General features: G+C 35.5%; 1 protein-coding gene across 11 annotated transcripts in view; it reads right to left on the reverse strand.

The window, feature by feature from the left end:
• Window positions 1-23732, reverse strand: part of NFIA (nuclear factor I A) — a 331321-nt gene that overhangs the window by 148682 nt on the left and 158907 nt on the right. For 5 of the 11 annotated variants that reach the window (XM_088154524.1, XM_088154519.1, XM_088154518.1 and 2 more), the window contains exon 3: window positions 16429-16491. The exons of the other annotated variants lie outside the window; for them this stretch is intronic. In XM_088154524.1, coding sequence (XP_088010650.1) covers window positions 16429-16491 — 63 coding nt within the window. The remainder of the gene's footprint in view (window positions 1-16428; window positions 16492-23732) is intronic. 11 annotated transcript variants of the gene reach the window in all.

Here is a 23732-nt window from a genome sequence, read left to right on the forward strand (position 1 = left end):
ATAGAGAGTCACACTGCTAAAACCAATTATCTTTTAAGATTGAGCTGCTAAAGTTTTTTTTAAAATCTCTGTGGAAAAACCACCCACTTGATTCTTAGTTAGTTTTCCTTCTTGAAGCATCTTGGTTATCATTTCATGAATATAGGTTACGTTCCAAAGTTGAGGATAGGAAAATTTGCATTGCAGAAAACATAATACCTCAGCCAGTCTTGTATATTTCCAGATTTCCAAAAGAAGCAAGCAATAATTCAAACAGAATTTCAAAGATCCCAAAAAATAAATAAGCAAAAAAGCCCTGAACCAAACTACACTCCTCAGAAAACATCAGAAACAAAACATTTCAAGGCAATCAGAATATCAGAAAATGCATATCTAAGCAAGATTCCAATTTGTTCTTCATCATTACCAACTTCTTTTTGTATGGCTTCTCTTTCTAGATGGGCAAACTAGAATTACAGCAAATCTCCCCCCCCCCCAAGTTTTTTCTCTAAGCCAGGGTTTTTGAAAATGTGTTCTTTTTTTTAAAAAAAAAAAACATTGTTTTGATGGGGTTCCATAAGAGACCAAAGGAGGAAAAAATTCAAATATAGCTAGTTTTCTATCATTAGAGCTCTCCTTCTGGATCAGGGGTTCTGGGAATTTTTTTTTTTTTAATTGATTCCATGACTTGAAAAAGTTTTAAAACTCCTTCTCTAAGCTATCTCTATTCTCCTCCGGATGAATAAGATGTACCAAAATAACACAATCCCAGTATGGGGGTGGGGTGGGGATTGAATAAATTAAAAAATAAAGCATCAGGCATAAATGTTCTGTTAAAAAGCAATAATTAATGCAGAATACAAGATGTATCCTATACTGAAAAGCAGCCTTTGAGTGTGAGACTATTTTTTCAGAAGGGAAGCTTAAATAATGCCTCTACATTTCTCTCAGAATACTTCAAAGGATTAAAGGATAGTTGGCTCCTCTCGTCAAGTGGAACATCTAAAATGTCTAAATGCAGACTTTTAAAGAAGTTTGAAATAGAGGAAACGAGTACCTTTGTACTTAAATTATTTCTGTGATCCAGAGGAGAAATGCCTTCAGGATCTTTCAAACAAACCAATAATGCCTAGGTTTTGTTTTGGTTTTTTTTGAGAGTAGGTAAAATCTGCTCAAATTTTGTCAATCTAAATACAGTGGTTGTGATTAGAACTCAGGCATCAAACCTGAGATGGGCTAAAGTCAGCCAACCCAGTTGAATACCATTTCCCATTAAAAAAAATCTTGAGTGCTTTTCCTATTAGTGCCCTACTTTTATCCTAATTCACTTTTGATATTAGGTGTCTTAGGATATAGTGAAAGTGTCTGTAGCAATTATGCATGAGAGGCATAAAGATCAATTTGTAATTTTATCACTAGATGCTGAAAAAGCCTTTGACAAAATACATAAACAGTATATGTTTGGAATATACTTGTACTAGACTTGGATCTCCTTTGGAATTTATAAAATAGATTAAGATATCATAAGAGTTGCCCACATCTAAAGTAAAGGTTAATGTATGTTTTCTCCTACTTTTCCACTATATAGATGAACTAGACAAGGATGTCCACTTTCACCCTTGCTTTTTAACATTTACGTGGAACCCTTGGCTTGTGCTATAAGACATCACAGGGAGATCTACACAGTAGTACACAGCTCAGTTGAACACAAAGTGCTTTTATTTGCAGATACCTTCTTTTGTTTATTTCTAAACCTCACACTACTATTCCAGTGTTGATGCAAATGATAGATGCCTTTAGTAAAACAGCAGGTTACTCTATTAACTGGTCCAAATCAGAATTGATGCCAATAGGTGAAAATTTGGATACCCATTCATTTAAGGAATATCAATTCTGTATTTGTACCGAATCTATTAAATATTTAGGTATACATATACCAAAGGATATAACTCAGTTAGCAACATGTAATATAAATAAAGTATATAGGTTTCTTCAGATATTGATAGATGGGAATCATTAAACCTCACCCTTTGGAGAAAGTGAACACTCTCAAAATGAACATTTTCCCCAGATTAATTTATATTGTGAGAGGAATTCCAGTTTTTATATCTGGAAAATATTTTCAGAAAATAAATTCTTTGTTTAGAAAATTTCTATGGGGTTCTTCAATTCCAAGAATATCTTTACAGAAAATGCAATTATCAACTAACGAAGGAAGATTCGGTCTTCTGAATCTGGAGCCATATAATCATGCTTACCTATTGTCAAGTATTAAATACTAGAAGCTTACAAGTAGTGTTAATTTTCCGATTTGGGCAATTTTGGAATACAAATATATAACATCTTTGGTCGGATGGACAGTATTAGGATCTAAATATACTAAAACTCTAATATCTCTGGAAACAATTTTGTCAGAAAGCTATGGAATGTCTAATAAAAAAAGATTTGACCCTTTTTCCCATGCCAAATTGACTTTATGGGGAAACCCAACTTTAAAAATTGGGAAAAAGATGGTAATATGGAAAAATTGGATAGAAGCGGGGATATTGACTTTGGACCAACTGATAGATGATGAAGATGATTTTTTAACATATTCTGACTTAAGAAATAAATATCTATCAGATGTAACCCAATAGCAATATTTACAGCTATAACATTTGTTAACAACATTGTTTGGACCAGCAGCATTTTCAGCTTCTGAGACACCTCAGATATTGGAACAACTTGTTAAATCCTTTAAAAACTAAAAAATCTACTATTCATTTTTATAGATATTTGTTATCAATAAATCAATTTAATATGCAGATGTTAAGGGATGAGTGGAATAAAGTATTAGAGGTTTCTATATTGCCTAGACAATGGGAGAGTGTCTTAACTTCTATAGCAAGAGCGTCAATGGACCTTAAACTATGACTTATACAACAAAAAATAATATTTAAAATTTATTGGACTCCACTACATCTGTATAGAAAAGGATTGTCAAAAACAGCATTTTGTTGGAGATGTAATAAGGACAATGCCTCTTTAAAGCATAGGTTTCTACAATGTCCTATACTTACCAAGTTTTGGGAGAAAATAGTGGACTATATAAACATGACTGTGCAACAAAAGCTAAAATTTTCAGAGGATAATATTCTTTTGAACTATATACCTAGTACATGGAATTTGACATCTGGACAACATAAATGGATTCGCCATGCCCTTACTATGGCCAAAAGGGTGATATTGCAGCATTGAAAAGACAGATGTATGGCTCCATTTATTCAATAGATTGAAGACCTGATTGCGCTTACCACTTATGAGAGGATTGCCTATATACATAGACTTTGTATGGACAAGTATAATGAAGTACGGGACTCATTTATAAAAAATACAGTAGGTTTTTAAAAAAAACACGATAGTCATATAAATCTATTAGAAATATATAAGTACTTGAATATTTGTATTAGATAAGTCTATATAGAATTGAAATTGTTTATTATAATATGTTAACATTTTTCTCTTGTATTTTTTCCACTTTCTGTTAAACCATGTTTTTTTTTCATTTTGTAATCAAAAATTAAAAAAAAATTAAAAAGATGCATGAGAGGCAATGTATCACTTGTAATAATTAGACACTATTCCAAGACTTCAAGAGTGCCTTTAAAAGTATTGTTTCTCACTCAACTAAGTCATCTTGAACAAAGTCAAAGATATGAAAGATGAAAGAAGGATACCAAGTTAATTACATAATGGGATGAAAAAACATACAGCCTACAAATATAAGGAAGTGCCATACTGACATACTCAGTTATTATGAGAGCAAGTGGGCAATTCTGAAATTATGCCACAAAATTTGGTCAAATGCCTGATTTTTAGCCCTGGCCCCTCTGAGAAAGAAGACTGGGTGGTTTAGGGTGGCAATGAGAAAGGTTTGCCCCATGCTCCTATTCCCCCCTTTTATTTACCACCAAAAACCCAAAAACAAAACAGAAGCAAACAAAAACCCAACACAAAAAGAAATCAGACAAAAAAAGATTAGAAATAGCAGGGCATATGCAAGGCCAAACAACAAGGTCCCTATTCTTTAAACACTTCAACATAATCGAAAATACAAAGTTCAAAGATTTTCAACTGAAGGCAGCTGAGTCTTTTGACTAGACAATCAGAATGGGAAAGTGCTTTAAAGGAAAAAAAAAAAGTGTAGCTGTTGAACAGAGCACTTGCAAGGTCCAAGGCTTTCAATTGACAATTTCAATATTTTGTGCAGCAGAGTTTCCATTTGCCTGATTTGTAAGCTCAATAAGATGACATTCATGAACTAGCAGAAAAAGTCATTGCTACAAAAACGGTATCAACCACTTGCTTAGACAGAAAACAACATGGATATTGCAGAAAGCAAAATAGTTCTTTCACAAGTCAATTTTCTTTTTTAGTACTGCCTGATCCAACTTTGAATTGAAGAGAAAAATGAATGACCTTGGAGTAATAATGGAGATAACAGTCTTTATAGGTATGATTCTAAGTGCAATTGTTTGAACCTCAAATCCAATATGATCAATGGAATTACTATTCTGACTAAGATGCTGATAACATTGCTAATAATCATTTAGTCCATGCAAATAATCCATACTATCTGTCACATATATATTGTTTTGAATGCCATTACTGTAGTTTTGTACATCCTTTTATTGGATCTTCCAGGGCAACAAACTTTGCTAAAGAGCCATTTTAAGGGATGGAGTGGGAATAAGATGATTCGCAAAAGCTTCTTGCAACATACTTCATGTTACTCTTAGCTCAGTATTTCTGTTTATGTATCTTGGTTATCAACTTTGAGAGCCTTATTTAATTTAAGGCCACCATGTGAGTATGGGGCTCAATTTGTTCAATTACTTACATGCTGCTGATATTTGTACTGCAATTTGATACTGTACTGCAGCTAAAGTGAATATCGTTCAGCTCCCAAAAACCCATAGACATAACTAAGCATAAGAATTTATCTAGAATTCATGAAATAACTTGGTGGTTTGCCCTCTTTTCCTTGCTATGTCTGGAAGAATATAATGCTTCCAAAAAAAACATGGTTGCAGTTGCAATAGTCGATATATGGATCTATATGCATACAAGGAATGGTGGTAAATTGAGTCAATCAGTTATTAACATCAACATAATTTTTGTAGCGTACAACTTCTCTTAGACAACCTCTTCTTAGTCCTGCTACTTGAAAGAGTTTTAATAATAGACTTCCCTGAACTATACAGCTGCATTTGTTAGAGCTAACAAAATCACTAGGATTGGAGTTAAGTAACATATTCTCTGACATAGTATTGCATACTAAAAAAATTCATATACTATAAAGATAAAAAATATAAAACACATTTATTACAACAGGCTAATTTTCTAAATTTGTTCTGAGTTCCTAATTATACAGTCTGTTCTACAATCATGTAATATTTATATGGACATACAAATATAAAAAACATACATAAACAACACTTTTGTTTTTTAAAAAAACCAAACATTCATCAAAATTATACTCTATCTTATAAAGGAATTCTATATATGTCTATTCTGTAAAACTCATTATGTTCAATGGGGCTTACATTCAGAGGTATGTGGATGCAGTACTATATGGTATAAACTATTTTCATACTGAACTTGTAAAAGATAGATATAACTTATTTCCATTATCTGCACTGATAAATACAGTAAGATCCATGTAGAACATTACTGAAAGGATAATTGAAAAAAAAATAGTATTTGATCCATTTGATTGTAATGACAATTATTGGATTTTCTAGCAACTCTTTTTAAACTGTATCTTTATCCAATCAGTGTAGAGCATAGAAAGCACCATGATATGACTTTTACCTCATATTTACAAAATTAAGTGGTATTAGATCCTGTCTTTTATTTTTATTTAGTAACCCAACATTCCCTATTCTTTATTTAAATATGTACAGTAAAGAATATTTTCATCCTAAAAGGCTCCAAAATTGAATAAGCTGTATAAAAGTTGTATTATACAACCACAAATGTTAATAATTGTAATTGTCCACTATTTCTGAGCTGTTCTCAAATGTCTGTTATACCTAACTAAACTGGTGGCCTTAAAATACATTGGGATACAATTTCTATCATTTGCAGGTAGCCAGTCCAATATATATGAAGGGTACCCGGCTGGAGAAGGATGTGTTAAACTGCATCATTCATTCATGTAGCTTATGTTTTGAATAATTATAATTATTCAAATTACCAAAGCCAATTCCAATCATTATATGAACATTAAATAAATTTACTTTCTCTTGGCTGATACACCTTCCAAGCTTTTGGTCTGCAATCAGATAAGAAATTGAACTTATGTTCATATAAATAGGTAAAAGTCAAATATTTAAAACATCCACAGAATATATTAGTTTATAGCATCACAGATACCATTTAAACAACAACAAAAACTGAAATTAAGAATAAAACATACATTGATATAATACTGCTTGCTTATGTCTTTTTGTTTGATCTCTCATATTGGCAGATTTTTTAAAAAAAGAAGTCTGCTGATGGGTTGCTTGTGTAGATGTAGTTCAAAATAGTATCCTTTAGATTCAATATGCAATGGTAATTTATGCCAAAGTTCAAAGTAATAGGTTACATTTGATGAAACTCACAATTTTAAAAATAACTATACTGAGAGGGCTGCAGATGCTTATTGATGCATGGCAGAGAAAACTATACTACTTTCTTTTTAATTTAAAGCATATAAAAGAAAATAGCTTTACAATGTTGTAGTGCTCAGCAGCTGTAATCTGGAAAGAAATTAAAGATAGCTTAAAGAGACCAGCTTAAAAACTGGCCATGATGCTTGCAGCTGTGATTTCTTTTTATTTCAGGATGAAAATATAATGTTGGTATCAAAACCAATCAATTCAGCAAATTCCAAAATGAAAAATAATGCAAAAAAATCTTTCTGCCGACTATCTGAACTGTTATATCAAAAACAAAGCAACCTGCCTGTTGTATCATCTTACAAAAATCCTGGTATTTTCATGTTGAGTAAAACAGTCCTTAGATTGTTGACTTTCCATTCTGTCTCTTGTATGTATTCAAAATCTGTCAATTCAATGCTACTGAATATTGAAGTTAAATGGAAAATTAGGGTAATAACCATATGAAATGTTAAAAATCAATGAAAAATAAAATGTTAACAATCAAAAGAAAAAAAGATAATTCAAATGATTCTGGGCTGAACTATATTCCTTTAAATTGCATAAAAACAGATGTGTGCTAAAGGCTCAGCTCTTGTTTTTGTTAAATGAGTTAGGCTGATTTTGGGTAGTGCATCCATGCAAACAATGTTGACAAATAATATCTATAATTACAATTGAAAACCTCTATGAAGACACTTAAGACCACTTTGTTCTTTTCTAAAATATGTTTTTACTAACAATTTACTGAAATAATTAATAAACCAATTATATGCAGATTTAAATATATCTGAAAATGTAGTTTACCCATGCTATAGGAACCCCCCTAATTAATTCAATGTTATTTTTTACAAATATAATGTTCATATATTTATATTTTATTGATATTGCAAATGGTTCTGAATGTTATTAGCAAACTGTAGTGAAAATAGACTGATTTTAAATGAAATACTTCCATAGCTTGGGTATTTTAAAAGATGTTCTCATATATTTCCATTGCCCAAATGTTGTGCAGACCAAAACATCAAATTGTTTTTGAAATCTGACTGAATGTGTATTTTATAGATGTATTTATAGCTCTCTGTGAGTAACAAAATCAGAAATTTTGTATGAATCAGACTATGAATCAGTCAATACTCCACATAATTATGTGTACTGTGATGTAAAAAGCACTACTTACAATAATAAGCATTAATAATTATTTTTTAAAAATGAATTACTAACATAGTTTCTTGAGCATATTTATCACAAACCACTGGATTTGATCATCATGCCTCACACTGTATCTTAATAAGCATAGCAATTTAAATTGCTTTTAAAATGATCATATAAACAACAAATTTCTATGGGCCAAAAGAGACTGTTGTCATAAAATAAATCTTTACGCTTGTCTCAAATCATTCAACTCTGTGTGGACAATTTTAGATTCTGGAATAACAAATCAAGAAAACTTTACAGAAGTAACTCTGCCCAGAACTTACAAATCCATGTATGTGGCTTTGGGATACTCTGATTCGGCATGCAAAACTTCTACGTTCCAAGTAACTGTCCATATCTGCTTCCCACTTTGATTGCCACATGCACAGATAAGCAACATAGCAAGCTCAGAAAGCATATCTAATTGAAATCTACAATCAGGTAAGCTGAAGTTGAAATCTGCAATTTCAATAAACAATTAATTTGCAATCAATATAAAAAATGTATCTCAGAATAATATCACAGACAGAACAGGCAAAGATAGCCCACCTATGTATTGTCGAAGGCTTTCACGGCTGGAATACGATGGCTGATGTGGGTCTTCCGGGCTGTGTGGCCGTGTTCTGGAAGTTTGGGTTCCTAACGTTAGGAACCAAAACTTCCAGAACACGGCCACACAGCCCGGAAGACCCACATCAGCCATAGCCCACCTATGTTTGGACCTCTACTTGTAGCCACCTGGATACCTGTAGAAGGATCACAAGATGGTGAAACCTATCCTATATTTAACTCAGAATATGATCTGAAGCATACTGCCACTGAACACAGGGATGTATTTCTAGATCCTAACAACCATATGAGTCCTATTTTCTATGATGTTTTATACTTAAATGATATATAATGTATCAAAAAACATGTCATGTATTAATCACTGAATGGCCTTTATCACTTTTTGAAAAGGTGGCAAGTTGGGAGCCCTACATACCTCAGGGAGCATGCTATTCCACAGTGTGGAAGTAGTGACTGCGAAGGATCATCTCCAAGACCCCACTCTCAGCATCCCCTCTCAGGTGAAACACAGCGGATAGGCAGTATCTACTTAGAAATAGTCCTGTAAGCATGCTTGTTTGTACAACATATTCCTATGTTTAGACCTTCATAAACAGATCTATTCATACTGATTTTTATTAAGTGTTTCTGGCAAGGATCTTTTTCATAAGTTAAAGAATACTGTTACAAATGGGTAATAGCTCATTCCATTTTATTTTTTCTTGTATTAAAAGAAATCTGGCATTAACATTGTACATGCTGAATTCAGATTATAGATTCGGTTATGGTATTTTGTAATTCTTGGAGTTTTCTACCACGGGAACTTCTGGACAGTGGAGAGAAGCATTTGAAAAGCCTTGGAAGTTTGACTGAACCTTTGCTAACAATAGAATGCATCAGATCCAGGCCATATTGCTGACACAGCCTCATCACTGCTCAAAGAAACTGTGGGAAATGTCAGATTTACAGTCCTATGGGTAATGGGTGGAAGGTTGGTTTTCCCCCTCTTCAACAAGGCTCTGTCAAAACTGAACTTCTAGAAAGTTTTTGGCTATATCCCAGCAAAGCAGAAGGAAGCTGTATTCCACACTTCCCCAGGGGCCCAATGAAAATACACAGCCTCTGGGCTTTTTTCAATTTGGTTTTTCAGATTGCTAAACCAGTGAAAAAAAGAGAGATCCTGGCTGCTAGGACATCACATGCTTAGGGTCACCTGCTGCTCAGGGGTTCTCCTGCCAGTTGTTGATATAATAAGCACCCCTTATACTTTAATTACAATTCACAGTGTGCAAACTCTGCAATCTGTTTTTAAGCCTTACTGTTATTTTTAAACAAGTCTTTACTACTTTAGCTCAAGAAAAAAAACCCAAGAAAGTAATTTTATTTATTTACACACACACAAACACAGATTCAGAAGTAAGCAACATGAAGTAAAACATGAAGTAAAACATGAACATAAGTACACACAGGACTGCCATACATACTTAATACGTGTGGAAAACTCTCTAGTGAGTGACCCTCATTGTCAATAACAACCTGGAGCCTCACTTCCTGACTTGTGCCCTCTGAAAATGCTACTGTGGCAAATTCCAGGAACTGCAGGCCAACACAGCTGGCAGATTGGCCAAGGGTGATGAGGAATCTAAAGTGAAAACAGGTAAGAGTTTCAAACTCTTAACCACTCATTTGGCAGTACCAGGTGAGAGAAGACTTTATTTATAGGGTAAATAATTGTTGCAAAAAGCCTCTCAAGATCCTCTCTTCACAATTCTAATTCTATTTTTGCGAGTTCAAAAGTACTAGACATATGTTATAGGCATAGGCTGCAAGACAGGTCATCTTTCTTTGGTCATATGCTCAGAATGCAACCTGACTAGGAAGAAAATGGGGGTTCTATAATCTTTTTCAAGACATCACAGTGTGTGAGTCCCCTACCTAATTTGCCACCTTAATTTTTCCATGCTTGACACCTGATCCATTGTGCTGTAACAACAGTATCCACAGAACCCTGCAAAACTCAAAGAAGCTGTTCTGTTCTTTGGTGCTTCCTTTTCCTCATAAACTTCACTCTACCCTCCTAAGTTGGAATTTCTATGCTTCATCTCCTACTCCCTAGTGCCCAATGAATACTGAATGGACTTCAGTGACCCACTAGCATTTTTTATTTCGGGAAGAGACTTGAAGTTCCAGTTTTAGATACTGTACCTTTTTAGATCCCAATGCCTTATATCAGAATAAACAGGGAAGCCAATATTCTCCACCCCAACCTTTCTGCCATCTGAACAGATTTGAGAGAAAGTGGATGTCAGATAAATCTCTGCCATCCCTATGCTCTTGTAGTGTTAGGTGAACCTCACCTCTGCTATCCATAAACACCTCACCTGCTCTTTGAACATGTAAGAAAGAATATGTATGGACATAGCAACAGCTATTACATTGTGGACACTGGTATCCATATTAATTTTTTAAAACACAGCTAAAAACTGCAAAAATGCTGCTTTCATCACTAGAGTTTGTTGGTTTAAAATGCCCTCTCCCCCTCAGATGCAGTCTCAACAGAATGGCAAAATGTACATCTCATAATTTTAATCCTTACTCTTAAATTCCCCAAAGTTGCAGGCAGAAATGCGAAGGTATTCTGATAGCTGCCATAATTCAGTTATATAATTCATCTTTAATATTACAACTAAATGGCTTGTATATAAAGCTAAGACTATAAATGGGTGCTTTTCAATCTCAAAACCCATATTCATGTTCAAGAGGCCAAGACCAACTTTTGCTGACATCTGACTTGCTGTCTTTCTTATAGACTAAAATATGGCAAAATATTCTTTTCCTCAATACTGTTAAAACAAACTACCACTTTCACTTCATATGGACATTATTTGGATGTTTACATGTTCTCATCTTTGCAAGTAGCAGCTGAATTAACAATGTGGAAATTCCTCTTCAGCTACCACATAATCCTGGAAAAAGATGTGGCTGATTTCAAGAACTGCAGGCAGCATACATCTGCACCCTGAGCTCTCAGAAGCACCTCTATGGAATTTAATCTGGAGCACAGCACAGCCCTATTACAGAATCCTTTCGCTCAGGGCTGTGAAGATCTAAGGCTTCTTAGCCATCACAGCAAAGGTACAGAACCTGCTTCACCACAGCAATTTTTAGGAATCCAGAAAGTAGCCTGTTAAATTTTAGACTTTAAAAGACAAAAGTAAAAAAAGGGAAGCCATTTATACTTGTAAAACCAAGCCACAGTTACAGTGAAAAACTCTCATATTATTTTTAACATTTTCAGGAGAGTAATTGATTTTCCCTAACCTTTCAAGAATCAAAAAGTAGGTGGCTAGTAAAGGACTTCATCTGTACAAACATTCCATCTGTGATCTGTCATATTTTTATGTGCAGTCATTTACTTGCAGATTAGTATGTCTGTGGCACATTTACCTAGTATATCAATTATTTCCATGCTAATGTGGCACAAAAATGGGAGAATACACATGGTAACTCCATTTGAGTATGTTGGGGATGCATGTAGTAGCAAGACAGACAGGTCTTTTAACTCTAACATACTTTATATCTCTTTTGCCAGCAAAATAGTAATTACCACTGTCCAAATAGAGTAATTCAGGGAAGTGCTCATACAGTAGTAATAATAGTAGCAGTAGCAGCAGTTATATCAGTTGCTATCTGAAAAATTAACAGCAAGCTGCAAAAGGAAAGAAAACCCAAACACACTGATACCTAACAACTTTTCTGTCAGTGCCAGCGTACTCTGCACAACATATTTGGTTAAAACCATTCCCTATCCAAAAGGAAATGAAACCAAAGGATAAGGTATTAAAAGGAGACTTTTGAAGTAAAAAACAATGATCTATGAAAAGTGCAACCCCCCCCCCCCGCACACACAACTGTTTAAACACAAAACTGAGAAAATGAAAGTGAAAATAGAAGTTAGGTACAGTTATCATGCAGCCTTGCACATGCTAACAGAAATGCATATACTTATCACTATTTTATTTAGCTTCCAACTACTTTTCTCAAGTCCTGAATATCATCTCTCTACTGCTACCAACTGAAGCAGGATCATAATGCAAATCATGAACAGTTGTTTTCAGCTATCAAGGCCAAGAAAAGAAGAGCCAGTCTGTTGATTCGAAAAAGAAGAGGGAAAAATCCTAGAATATGTGGAGCAGATGAATATAGAAGGCTTGATTCTACGTTGCTAGGCAAACTTTCTACTTATACGTAGGACTTCTTTCAGGTGTGCAGTAAACCAACTTAGCCAGCCATGGGATATCTGTGAAGCTTCTGGTGTAAACATATTCCTAAATATGGAGACTCTAGATTCATTGCTGTGCCTAGTGTGAAGCCACACGGTAAATTCTAGCTATACCAATTCCCAACGCTCAAGAAAGAGATCCTGTGTGCTGACATCAAGATTAACAATGGAGTCCTTTGCAACCCCCCAACTGTGTATTAAGTCAGCAATGCTAGGCTTCAATATCAGAATCAAGTTTCAACCCAGATGGACCTGAACATACCAACTATGCCAAATTCATTACATGTTTAAAGGGTAACTTTGATGATCCAGCCAAGCAAGTGACTGACAGCCATAAATTCTGTCACTTGTGGCAGAGTAAGAGTTTGGTGTAGGAAACTCTTTTTGTTGACTTTCAGTTATTAGCTCAGGTAGAATGAAAGGGGCTCAACAGAGCAACCTAAGAGGGACCAGCGTGCAAAATAAATCCATTTCTCAGAGATTTCCAGGGACATTTGTCTGCATTAATCCAGGTCTTGAGCATCAACAGGAGACTAAAGGAATCATGGCACAGAGGGACATAAAAGGAAGACTCCTGTGTTCTCTTTTGTTCATTTTCTGTTCCTCTACCTGCATATCAGACACTCTGGAAGTGGATGCAACAAGAAACGGGCAGAGTTCTGCTATTTACAGTAAAGGGAAAAATTGTGAAATTCACAAGCTGTCTTTATGTTGCGGTGAACATGTATATTTCACACTGGACTGCCCTACTAAAACCATCTATTCTGAAGCAAATAACAATAGTATTAATAATTATGTAATTAGCTGATGGAACAAAATTGCTCTGACTGACTATAATCAATGTTGTGACAGAGTAGCCATTATGAGCCATTGGCATCTGTGCAAAAATGGTACTTCCTAAGTTTCATGAATGTGGTATAATCACAAAATCAAAAAAGTTTTTGAAAATGCTGTTAAAATTTTATGGGATTTTTGCATACAAATTGATCGCCACCTAGAACACAACAGATCAAATGTAACAATAATTGAAAAGAAAATAATATTTTTTGGTGTGGATGTGGCAATACCTAGGGACAGCAGAATTCAGGAAAAAGGGGAAAAATTACAAAATATAGAGATCTAACTATCAAAATGGAAAGATTATGAAAAAGATCTTGCAAAGTCAACTCTATACTTATTGGTCCATTAGGCAGAATAACAAACGGATTAAACAAATTTTTATAAGAAAGAAATATTTTGGCTATATCAACCACCATTTCATCAACTACTGTTCTTGAGAATGGGGAAATTTGTGTCACCATGACTCACTCAATGTTCCTACCTTGAGCAAAAAAGTCTTATGGCTCTGCCATGACACTTTAGCAGATGGACACTTTAGATTATTTCAAACAACTATCCCCTTTTCCATGACATAAGGTGCCTTCCATTAGATAGAGCATATATCAAGGCAAGGTTACCATGCCAAACTCACCAACCAGTGACTGAATTGTTCTAGAATACTTCAAAGCCCATTTTTACTATATTGAAAATATCTAACCATAATCTTTGTTTCCCTTATGAATTTAATAAGATTCTTATTAAAATGTATGTTAATATTTATCACTGTATCCACAGGGTTTATTTGAAGTATTTGTTTTTAGACTTCTTATCCTGCCTTTATTATTTTTATAAATAACTCAAGGCGGTGAACATACTTAATACTCCTTCCTCCTCCTGTTTTCCCCACAACAACAAGCCTGTGAGGTGGGTTGGGCTGAGAGAGAATGACTGGCCCAAAGTCATCCAGCCAGTTTTCATGCCTAAGGCAGGAGGAGTAGAAGTCACCGTCTCCTGCTTTCTAGCCTGGTGCCTCAACCACTAGACCAAACTGGCTCTTTTAAAGTTTCATTCTGTCCAGTTTAGCAGCTGAACCACACAACATACCCAAAGACAGTTCTATCAGGAAATGTTTTGTTTTCTGAGGTGTTCTAATTCATGTAATTATTTCACATCAACTGCTAATTCAGTGAAACAAATATATTTCCATCCCTACAGCTACAAAAATAGATCATAGGACCTCAGAGTTGATGATAACTGTCTGCTGGAATGGGATAAAGTCAACTTACAGGTGTTCAGATTGGACTGTATGTATTTTACATTGCAATGCTTCTTTTAAACTTAAACATTCTAAAAATTTGGAATGTAAACAAATTGGAATATAAACTCATAGAACTCAGTCTTAGGAAGCCCACTGAGTTCAGTAAGCTTACTTCTAAGTAAGCATTAATAATATTGTAGCCTGCTAAATAAATACACCTTCTCTCCTTTAGGGCCCAAATACTGAAAGCTTTGCTGGATTTCACTCATGGTGCAGCCATTGCTGGTAAAGTAGGACAGATAAAAGGCCCACAAGATTTTCACATGCAAAAATCTGCTTCTTCAAGAATGCAGGGAAGAGAAAATATCTGTACCCTGTAAACTTTGGCCAACTTTAATGGATATAATTTAAAGACAAAAGAACTTTTACAAATATTTTTTAATTAATCAGATGCACTATCTTGATGAAATTTTCTTTCACTTTCCTTTCTTAATTCCTTTATCTATTGTGTAATTCTATGAAGATTTCATGTACAATTATTTTATTACTTGTTATGCTGGAAAAATATATATCTGAATGGCTCTATTATCAGGATAATCAGCCTTCTGGTGAACAGAAAGAAACTTTCCAACAGCCATTCACTAAGTCTGTTGTACTGTCTTAGATTCTATGGTTTGTCACACTGAAGATGAAAAAAGCCTTTACTTTTTCTTTTCACTGTTTCCATTTTCAATAGGTTTTTTTTAAAAAAAGTAGCTTCCACTGTATTTATACTCCTTAAAATGAACAACTTCCAGCAAATGAAATCCTTTCTTAAAGGAATCACAATTAAATGTGGCATTTAACAAGATTCTTCAGGATTCCGAACGTTCAAAAAATATTATATATGCTCCTTTTCCTTCAGTGATAAAAATGATAATTATAAACCAAACTTACCAACTTCAATTAAAACTACTCTGATTATATTATTTTGAGCAAGCTAAATATTGGATACATACATACATACATAAAGCTTCTCAATATATTTTTAACATACCAGAATGGACAGCTACCATAGAATCCTTAAAATATCTACACAATTTTGTTCATTAAAAACATGCTGCATAGACTACTGTCAAAAGTTCAACACCCACTAAGTTCAGAGTCCGACAAATGTACAAAGTCTGCAAGTCTTAAAATAAATATTGTAACTAATAAAATCATTTATAAAGATCTCAAAGTTCAAAGAGGAAATAGAGATCTTTTAAATTCTGCTCTTCTGCCAGTGAAGAGAAGAAAATTGAACAGAAAATAACTTGATAAAATCCAAAATGCAGCAAGTTCTCTCTTAAAGAGAACTGATTCCAGCTTCTTTGAAATCTGGCATCCAGTAAATTTGTTGGATTGCAATTCCCATAATTACCAAACACTGTGCCTTAAATAATCTACCCAGTTCCATGACGTTTAATGCTAAATGATGCAGTACCATTAGTTCAGGTAGGAAGCTGTTTTTGAAAATGTAAAACTACAAATATTTATGTTCTTCCCTTCTATTGGTCCAAGGGCATTACTATGCATTACTTTAATTGTAACAAAAGACACAATGATCAAATTTTATTAAAAACCTCTAATCAAGTAGGAGGAGATTTTATAAAGTGGGAAAGATTCCTATTTTTTCTCACCACAATCCTGAAGAATTCCTCCTTCAACGAATTGTTTTGTTTTGCTTTTATTCTTACTGTATGCTGTGAAGAAGGAATAAAGGAATGTTAAACCAAGGTATTTTCATAACTGTTTCATATTCTTCAACTACAACTTCACCGATATGAATGATGGCCATCACTGGCTAACATCATACAAAGCCATGTTTTTGTTAATGAGGAACAGGCCATAATTATTGGGTTAATACTTCACACTAATCCATAAGTAAGGCTTTACAAGCCACAATGAATGACTTCAGGTAGCACAAGAACTCCTGTCAGAATCTACTCACAAACTCTGTAGAGCTTCTGCAAACAGAAAGATCATTTTTTTGCAATTTTGGATACACTGCAGTTGAACAAGCATAAATCAGCTCAGTGTAAATATAGATGACAGCATGAGAACACAGAGGTCTGGAGCAGGGCAAAGAGCTTGGGTGGAAGTGCCCTTAAGGCTTAGTGCAATATGTGAACTTGGCTACTACCTCCACTAAAACAGAAATAGCTTCAGTGGCATCATGAAATACATATGTATGCTTGTGCATATATAAATGTAACATCCAAGCAATCTGGCTCATAATTCTGAAGTTCTAGGGTGTAACCTCCTTGTTTTTAAAGCTTCAGTTCCAAAAGTATTTCCTGGTCCCCTCAAACACATGCCAGCATCACCAACAGAAGTCACAGACAGCAAACCAGTTAGTTCACAGTTTATTTAAATCAAAGGTATAGCGTGGTATCATTAAGCCTAGCTCAGAAGACATGTATGTCTATATTTGATGCAGTCTGTTTATTCTGAATAGTCTTAAAAGAAATGTACTAAACCCAACATTGCATTATTACTGAGAAGATAATGTGCTGCCTTTGAAACTGACATAATTTGAGAAACTCCTTTGTTCTGTATTATTTAAAATTGTCTTTTTACACTGAAAATGTACTATTATTTGGATTAAACTTTCACATTTGAGCACGCTCCATGGTTAAAAATCACTAGGCCTACAATAGTCTGGCAGAGGCTCTGGGAGAGTTCGTCACACTCTCTCACCTATGCTGGCAAACCCAGAGCTTTGGCTGTGAAGAAAACCACAATGTGGGAAGGAAAGCCTACAAAAGAATGAAAACAGAAAGTGTCTAAAGCCTTGGCAAAAGGACACTAAATAAAATAGAGAGCAGTGACTCATTCTGGCAGGGAATCCACCTCAACCCCTTCAAAGGTTTTGGCAAGAGTCCTCGGAGGAGACCCTCAGCTTTTGCCAAGCCACAAACACCACAATTATTATCGCAGCAGTCATCAACAAAACAGATTTTGTAAACTGACTTGCTGGCACGTAGGTTAAAGAAGCTATTAAAAGAAATAACAGCTGTTTGGGTGACCCTGCACTGAAACTCACTTTACAGAAAGTATGTGATTCATGTGACAAACAGACACACACAATGTACTAAATACATACATGCCAAAAAATATTCTTTCTACCAAGCTATCTTAAAACTAAGGAAGCAGATACCCATAATAAACATAGTGTTAACTTTTCTAAACTGGTTAGTTATATCAAAGTAAAACTGGCATGTTTATTCTTGCAGACTAGAGTCTGAGACTAGGTTCACATACTGCCTTAACCCATAGTTTGCTTAACTGTGATTTACTGAATAAAGCTGAGATATGGAAGCAATATATTGAAACATAAAGGATGATCTGCTACAATGGCTATGTTTGCATAAACCATTTATTCAAAATCAAACTACTTGATGGCTTAGTGCAATAACTGAATGCTTTCCTGAGTTCAGTGACCATATACACATCCTATCTTTAACAATTATGTTGGAGAAGGACTTCCAGCAAGTCAACTTGTCATTCATGTGCAAGACTTAATATATACGAATCCTTTCTGCATTTGACTACACAATGGTCTTGGGCTTTAGATACTGGACTGAGTTTAACTGATCTGAAATATGGTTATTAATGCTGGTTGTGAGCCTGTTTCATTCTGTCTCTTTGCTAATTGCCTTCTGCCACCTGTGGGCTAGATCTGACTTCTTCAGACAACTAGAAGTGGGATGAATGGTTGGATCCTTTGAAAGAGGGGGTTGTACCCTTTGCCTTGAAGGAAACAGTGATACATTCCCACCTGGAGAGGTCAGCCCTTGATCTAACAGTGTTCTGTCCACTCCCCAACTTTCCCTTTTAAGGAAAGGTGTTGGGAGAATCTAGTGGGACTAGTTGCAAAGAACTCTGGATGAAGTGCAGCATCATCAAGACTCCTTTCAGTTGGTATCAGACTCAAATGCTAGATAGAAACCACATTGGTTGTTCTCAAGAATGATCTTGTTGAGACTTGGATGGTGGGGCTCTAGCTTTCCTAATCCTAGTAGATCTCTCAGCAACATTTCATACCATCAACTATGGCATATTCGTGGTCTAGGAGGGTTAAAAAGGTTAGAACCTGAGATAACTCTTTTGTAGTAATTCCACTTCTTTCCAAGTGGGAAGGACAAGGCAACAGTTATGGGGGAAGAAGTGGCTGAGCCCTTAGCCACTCCTATATGGAGTACCACAGAGCTCTGTTACTTAAGATCTATATGAAACATGGGGTGGGGTGGGGGGAGAGGATAATCTACTAGAGATAATGTATGCTGATTATATTCAATTATATATCTCTATCCTGGGCTGGACAGGAGATCCAGTGGATGACTTCATCTGATATCTAGAGGCGATGGATGGCATGAAACAAACTGAGTTTGAAATCCAGCAAGACAGCATTGTTGGTCCATTGTTTGGTTTGGATCGGGTCATACTTCCCTTGAAAAAACAGGTCTTATTTGTTTATCACAGTTTTAAGCTATCTCACTGAACAACCAAATGTAGTTTACAACAAAATGGATTCACAAAATAAAAACATCTCATATGAATGTAATATCTTCTGTGATAATTCATCCCACTACTTGGGAATCCCCCTGTATTCATGGCTCCAACTGAAGCAACAGCCAGAGTCTATGGTCAGGAGAACTTTGCTCAGTTCAGCTGATATACCAGTTGTGGCCCTTTCTGCAGTAAGAGGCCCTAGTGACAGTCTTTACCTTAAAAATGAATAACAGGCAGTCCTCAGTTAATGACCACTCATTCAGGGACTGTTTTAACTTACGATGGCACTGAATAAGTAGTACTTATGACCAGTCCTTGAAGTTGCAGCTGTTGCAATATCCCCACAGTCACATGATCACAATCCAAGCACTCAGCAACCAGCCCAGGTTTACGACCATCACAGCGTCCTGTGGTCATGTGATTGTGATTTACGACCTTCCCTGCCGGCTTCCCACAAGCAAAGTCAATGGGAAGATAGCAGGAAGTCAGAAGTGATGGTCATCTAAGATCCTCATAATGACCTGCGGTGATTTGCTTAATGACAGAAACCAGGGATTGCCAGAACTGCTGTTGCTAAGCGGCACAATCGTGTGACATCGCATTTTATGACTACATCACTCAGTGATGGAAGTTCTGGTCCCAATTACTGTCATTAAGCAAGGACTAATGTACTGCAACACTAGCCAGAAACTTCATAGAACTTGACATGAATTCAGCAGTCCACATAGTAGCAGGTGAGACCACTTCATCAATATGGTACTGATACTGAAGGTGCTACATTGGCTGCCAACAGGTTTCCAAGTACAACTTAAGGTGCTAGTAATAACCTAGACAATCATGTAGAGATATAAACAATAAAATAAAAGGTATTTGAAACGTTCATAAAAATCTATTAATAGGGTCCTGGTTACCTATTTGATTCTTTCTAGCATAATCTGCCCAACCCCTTTGGATCATCCTGGGAGGGAATGCATGGATTCCTTCTCTCTGGGAAGATGGGTGGAGGGGAGGGGGGGAGCCTGGAAGCAAGATGTTTTTTTCATAGCTATTGTATCTCTGGGAATAATCCATCCATCAATGTTTAAGAAAGCAGCCAAGACTTGGCTCCTCCAATGAGCATTTGGAGACTAAGTGGTATGTGGCATAGAGTCTTTTTAAAAAATTTTTAAGCCTGAGCCACCTTGGTGTAATGGTTAAGGCACAAAGCTAAAAACTGGAAGACTAGGAGTTCTAGTCCCACTTTAGGCACAAAGCCAGCTGGGTGACCTTGGATCAGTCACTCTCTCAGCAGGCAAGAGCAAACCACTTTCAAAATCTTGCCAAGAAAACTGCGAGGACTTGTCCAGGCAGTTGCCAGGAGTCAACACTGACCTGAAGGCACACACAAAAATGTTTTAACGATTTGATCATATTTATTTTAAATGCTCTTAAATTTTATGTGAACTGCCCAAAGTTTGTTAAAGTGGACAGATAAATTATGTAAAATAAATAAATTAATGAATGTATGGTATGTAAAGGATATGCCCAGAGATGTTCATGGTCATTTGTATGCAGTCATCCTTATTGCTATATATGGTCAGCCTGGGCCAAGTACCAAAAACTGAAGCCACAAGGACTTCGCACATCATACTAAGCCAAAACCAAACAAACAATGTAATGGCTTAATAAGATGTGTGAAGCAGGCCAAAATGAGAAGAAGTAACACAGTTAATATAAGCAAGGTAACTGAAAATACTGAAAAAGTCAGACGACTAAGTTCAAGAGAGGAACAAAAGGCCCAAGAATGAAGTAGTGAAGCACAATGTCAAAGAATAAAGTGGAGAGCCAACATCTGTGGGAGAAAGAGGGAGAAAGAGAATGGGCTGCCACTACAGAGGGGAAAAAGACTTTTCTTGCTTTGTAGATGTTGATAGGAGAAAAAGCTAGTTGGGAAGGCAGCCACTATTTTAGGGCATGCTGCAGGAGGGTGGTACTTCAATGAGGTCTAAGTTGGAAGGTTAGGGTTTCTGTATTTAATGGACAGTGCCCAATCCTTAGGCTCCATTCCACATAGATGTTGTCTGTATTTTAAATTCAGATCTTTCAATGGAGGGGGAAGGAAAAATCTGTGCCTCTTCTGATATTTATATTTAGCAATCATTTTGGAAACATGCAAGGGTCTGGATCAGAGAAGTCTGCTTTGGCCTACAAAGCAGCAGCTGAAAAGTACGCAGGCAAATCAGCTAGATTTTATACTTTGCTGGATCAGCCAGAGGACAAAGAGCATATCAGGTACATCACAAAGTGTACAGTGGAAACCATACCATCTGTTTGATTGTGAGATGAGTGCTGGCATAGGATATATATCTGAAGAATTAAGGCAGCTCAATCTATGTAGCCTTTGTCTTTTCTGTGATGATACAGTATTTTTTTTAATTTGTTTTTTACAGTTACTTTGGGGTCATGATTCTGTTTCTGTTTTGGCAGAGAGATGCTATAGAATTTTGTGACCCAGGGAAGGAAAAGTGAAGCATATAGACTCCCAATGGGATTATTAAGCAAAATCACATTAACACTGCCTACAGAAAATAGGCATTTCTCTGAAGGAAACGTTTAGGATGGAGAAACAAAGCAAGGCTGGCATTGTTTCATAAAAAGACATTTAAGGGGGGGGGGGAAGCAAATAACTCTTTTGTTAAAACTCATACAGAACATTTTATATCCTGAGAACACAGGCATTCACAGGAACCTCTCCCAACAAGACAATCAAACCTATACTTCAGATATTCTACTGAAAGGTAGACAAACTTTAAACCAACAGTGCTTAGGATTTAAATGCAGTCCAACTTTCTTATGTTTTTAAGGTATGACATTTGCATTATCTTTTTTCCCCTTCTTTACAACTATGATGAAAGCATTTAATGTAGGATATAACTGCATAATTAACCAGCACACTAGCAAAAGTAGCTAAATTCCATGACTCTGAGTACTGAAAAAGCATTCAAGTACACTGTCTTCTCTATAACTCACAGATTTTTGTTGAATCTTTGCCAGATCACAGAAAAGTTGGACATGACATCCGGTATTTACACTACACTAAAATTCTAATCAGCACTAACAGCAGTGTGTTTTAATTCAACCTTATGATTTTATTCCAATCTGCTAAGTAGCTCCACTGCCAGAATGCAACTTACTATAAATGTAAGTAAACAAAAGCAGTACCTAAATACATTTAGAGCTTCTATAAAGTTTGTATTTGTTTAGAAGCACATAACAAAAGAAAATAGTCTTAAGATACTGTTGACAGCTGCTTACTTCAGAGTTCTTTGAAAATAATAGATCCTTCTAGTTCATGTTTAGTATACTGCAGCCAAGGAAAGGAAACTTATAGTGTTATTTTATACTAGCTAGTTCTCCTCACGCCTTTCCTTAAAGAGGTCTCTGCCAAGTTCTGTGAAACAAGAACATACTTACAGCTTGGATCTCTGGATGACTTTATAAACTGTAGTGCCAAGAAACTGGTGCCAAGTTCAGCATTTTCCTTGCTTCCATAGAAAAAAATGCCTGTGAAATTTTGCAAAGTTGTTCACTATTTTGGACCTATTCTGTATAGTCAGATCTTGGCAGCCATCTTATAGTTTGGCAACCATTTTGAGAATTTATCTGGCATCGATTTGGAATTGATTTTGTTTAAATAGAATTCTGGTTAAGTATAGTCCAAGGTAAATAGTATGGTGTGCTCTCAGGTAAATTATGTTCTTTATAAAATCATCCAGCAAATACATTTTTAATTAATAAGGCTTTTCCTGATTTCCTAGAATTGGATTACTAGATATGCTAGTTCTACTGCAAAAATCCAGATGACCACTAGGTTGTAACAAATATGTGCTGAAAACTCTATTGCTATTTAGGGGCCATCTGGATTTTTGGAGCCCAAACTAGGCAAACTTATCTTAAAAGATTACACCTTTTATTGGGGAAGTTCAAGCTGTAAGCCTTAATCCTTTAACAGACTTTTGTTAAAATCAAAGAAGATCATGCTTTCATAAATGAGTTTGGGTTTATTATATGGAATTTTATTGGGAAATGCCCTGAGTAGGTTGAGTGGGGTGATATAAACAAATAGCTGAGGTCACAGCTGTATTCTCCAAAAATCAGATAATATAGCTATAATTGATATGCAATTAAAAAGTGACAGATCAAGAATTCCAAAAGAGAGAATGCACTTTCCCTTTTGTTAATCTTTAATGAGACCTCTGTAACTCTAGCTGGAGTCAAAGTACAGGATCACTATTTCCCCTGGATAAGGAAAGTAGGAAAGTTCACATGGAGAGACAGATAAATAGGGGTTTTAACTAAGATAGGAGAAAAAAGCAAATTAAAATATATATAAAAGCTGCTTTCTCAGGCAGTATTTCGCTTTCTTCAAAATAAGTAGAGTTTACAGTCA

Source organism: Python bivittatus, unplaced genomic scaffold, assembly GCF_059951505.1.
Source record: "Python bivittatus isolate LINGU-HERP-01145 unplaced genomic scaffold, Pbiv_v1 ctg000700_np1212, whole genome shotgun sequence".
NCBI classification, from domain to species: Eukaryota; Metazoa; Chordata; class Lepidosauria; order Squamata; family Pythonidae; genus Python; species Python bivittatus.